This window comes from Eimeria necatrix, genomic scaffold (genome assembly GCF_000499385.1).
Source record: "Eimeria necatrix Houghton genomic scaffold, Enh_scaff1742, whole genome shotgun sequence".
Lineage (NCBI taxonomy): Eukaryota > Apicomplexa > Conoidasida > Eucoccidiorida > Eimeriidae > Eimeria > Eimeria necatrix.
In genome coordinates this window covers 83-2,525 of record NW_013652417.1, presented here as the reverse complement: position 1 = coordinate 2,525, position 2,443 = coordinate 83, and the positions used below count along the sequence as shown (strand labels likewise).

At 59.8% G+C, this 2,443-nt stretch overlaps 1 protein-coding gene across 1 annotated transcript; it reads right to left on the bottom strand.

The window, feature by feature from the left end:
* Positions 1-1,037: 1,037 nt before the first annotated feature.
* ENH_00021410 (malonyl CoA-acyl carrier protein transacylase, putative) lies at positions 1,038-2,048 on the bottom strand (the record flags this gene model as incomplete). Its single annotated transcript, XM_013579520.1, has 2 exons — positions 1,038-1,184; positions 1,443-2,048. Coding segments are annotated over 2 exons (753 nt in total), but the record flags the coding sequence as incomplete, so codon positions are not given.
* Between the last annotated feature and the right edge of the window lie 395 nt (positions 2,049-2,443).

The following is a 2,443-nucleotide window of genomic DNA, read 5'->3' as shown; positions in this document are numbered from 1 at the left end:
AAATGGCGCTTCAAATTCGCAGCTGGCTAGCTGAGTGGCTAGCTATCTGCTGCAGCTGGCTAGCTGCTGCAGCTGGCTTGCTGCTGCAGCTGGCTAGCTGCTGCATGTGCCAATCCTTGGCTAGCTGTGGCTAGCTAGCCACAGCTAGCTAGCCACAGCTTGCCACAGCCGTCCGCTGCAGCTAGCTGTGGCTAACTGCAGCTGCAGCTAGCCACAGCTTGCAGAAGCTAGCCACAGCTAGCCACAGCTAGCCGCAGCTAGCTGCAGCTAGCCACAGCTGGCCCTGCCGGCTTGCTGCTAGCGCCTCAGCTGTCTACAGCTGGGCGCAGCTAGCTGCTGCTGGCCGTCCGCAGCTACTAGCTGCAGCTAGCTGCAGCTACTAGCTGCAGCTAGCTGCAGCTAGCTGCAGCTAGTTCGACTCCACCGCAGCTAGCTGTTGATGGCTTGAGCTCGCCAGCTAGAGCTAGCTGGGGCCCAAGTTAGCTGTGACTGGCTCCAGCTAGCTGTAGCCAGCTGCGGCTAGCTGTAGCTAGCCGCAGCTAGCCGTAGCTAGCCCCAGCCAGCTGTATCTAGCTGTAGCTAGCTGTAGCTAGCCCCAGCCAGCTGTATCTAGCTGTAGCTAGCTGTAGCTAGCCGTAGCCAGCTGCAGCTAGCCGTAGCTAGCTACAGCTGTGGCTAGCTGTGGCTAGCTGTAGCTAGCTACAGCTAGCCGTAGCTAACCGCAGCTAGCTGTAGCTAGCCATAGCTAGCTGTGGCTAGCTGCACCTAGCTGTGGCTAGCTCAATCTAGCCTTAGCTAGCCTCAGCTAGCTGCAGCTAGCTGCCACAGCTAGCTGTGGCTATCTGTGGCTAGCTGCCACAGCTAGCTGCGGCTAGCTGTGGCTAGCTGCCACAGCTAACTGTGGCTAGCTGTGGCTAGCTGCCACAGCTAACTGTGGCTAGCTGCCACAGCTAGCTGCAGCTAGCTGCAGCTAGCTGCAGCTAGCTGTGGCTAGCTGTGGCTAGCTGTGGCTAGCTGTGGCTAGCTGTGGCTAGCTGTTACTCGACGCGGAAGGTGCGGACGTGGGGGTTGATTTTGTTGTTGAGTTTCGAAAGAACTCCGCCGGGCCCAAACTCAAAACTTTCTTCCATTCCCAAACTCCCCAGCAGCTCCATCGACTGCTGCCACTGCGTGGGGCTCGTTAGCTGCAGCAGCAGCAGCAGCAGCAGCAGCAGCAGCAGCAGCGGCGGCGGTGCAGCAGCAGCAGCAGCAGCAGCAGCAGCAGCAGCGGCGGCGGCGGTGCAGCAGCAGCAGCAGCAGCAGCAGCAGCAGCAGCAGCGGTGCAGCAGCGGCGGCGGCAACAGGGAAGCAGCAGCAGCGGCAGTGGAGCAGGAGCAACGCAGCAGCAGCAGCAGCAGGGTGGGCGGTTTAGGGTTTAGGGTTTAGGGTTTAGGGTTTGGGACCTGCTGAATGAGTTTTTGCTTGATGACTTGAGGGTTTGAGTGGAGCTGCGCGTCCACGTTGAGCAGCACGGGGGTTTGTGGGGTTTGGAAATCAGCAGCAGCAATTGCTGCTGCTAGTCCTGCTGCAGCAGGAGCCATGAGTGGGGAGTGGAAGGCCCCAGAGACCTGCAGCCGCATGCAGCGTTTTGCTGCTGCTGCTGCTGCTGCTTGCTGCAGCGCAGCAGCAGCAGACCGCGACACGGACACTGCGTAGTTCCCCGGACACAAGTAGTTCGCCACCCCACAGTACACGTCCCCGCTGCTGCTGCTGCTGCTGCTGCTGCCGCTGCTGCTGCTGCTGCCGCTGCTGCTGCTGCTGCTGCTGCTGCTGCTGCTGCTGCTGCTGCGGGCAGCAGCAGCAGCAGCAGCGCAGACGGCCTCGGTTTGCTGCTGGCTGAGGCCCAGCACTGCGTACATTTCCCCAGGGTTTGCTGCTGCTGCTTGCTGCATCAAAACCCCCCTTTTTGCTGTCAGCTCAACAGCAGCAGCAAAAGACAAAACCCCGCTGCAGCAAAGCGCGGAGTACTCTCCCAGAGAAAGCCCCGCGAAACAGTCTATTTCCAAGTCCTGCGCGCCCCACACGCAAACCCTAATTTAGGGTTTAGGGTTTAGGGTCTAGGGTCTAGGGTTTAGGGTTTAGGGTTTAGGGTTTAGGGTTTGCCGCCCCAGCCCGCGCTCCCCTGCGCCCGCGCCCGCAGCGCCGCGCCCGCCGCGCCCCGCCCCAGGGCCTAGGGCTTAGGGTTTAGGGTTTAGGGTTTAGGGTTTAGGGTTTAGGGTTTGACGTGTTTGCGTTTCCAGCTGGAGAAAAGGGCCACGGAGGCCGTCAGCAGCGCGGGCTGCGCAATTTGAGTTTCATTTATTTTTTCTTTTGGACCCTTCAGCAGCAAATTAAATAAATCGAAATTCAAAATTGCTGCTGCTTCTTCAAACAGCAAACGAGCTGCTGCGTCCCGCTGCGCGCA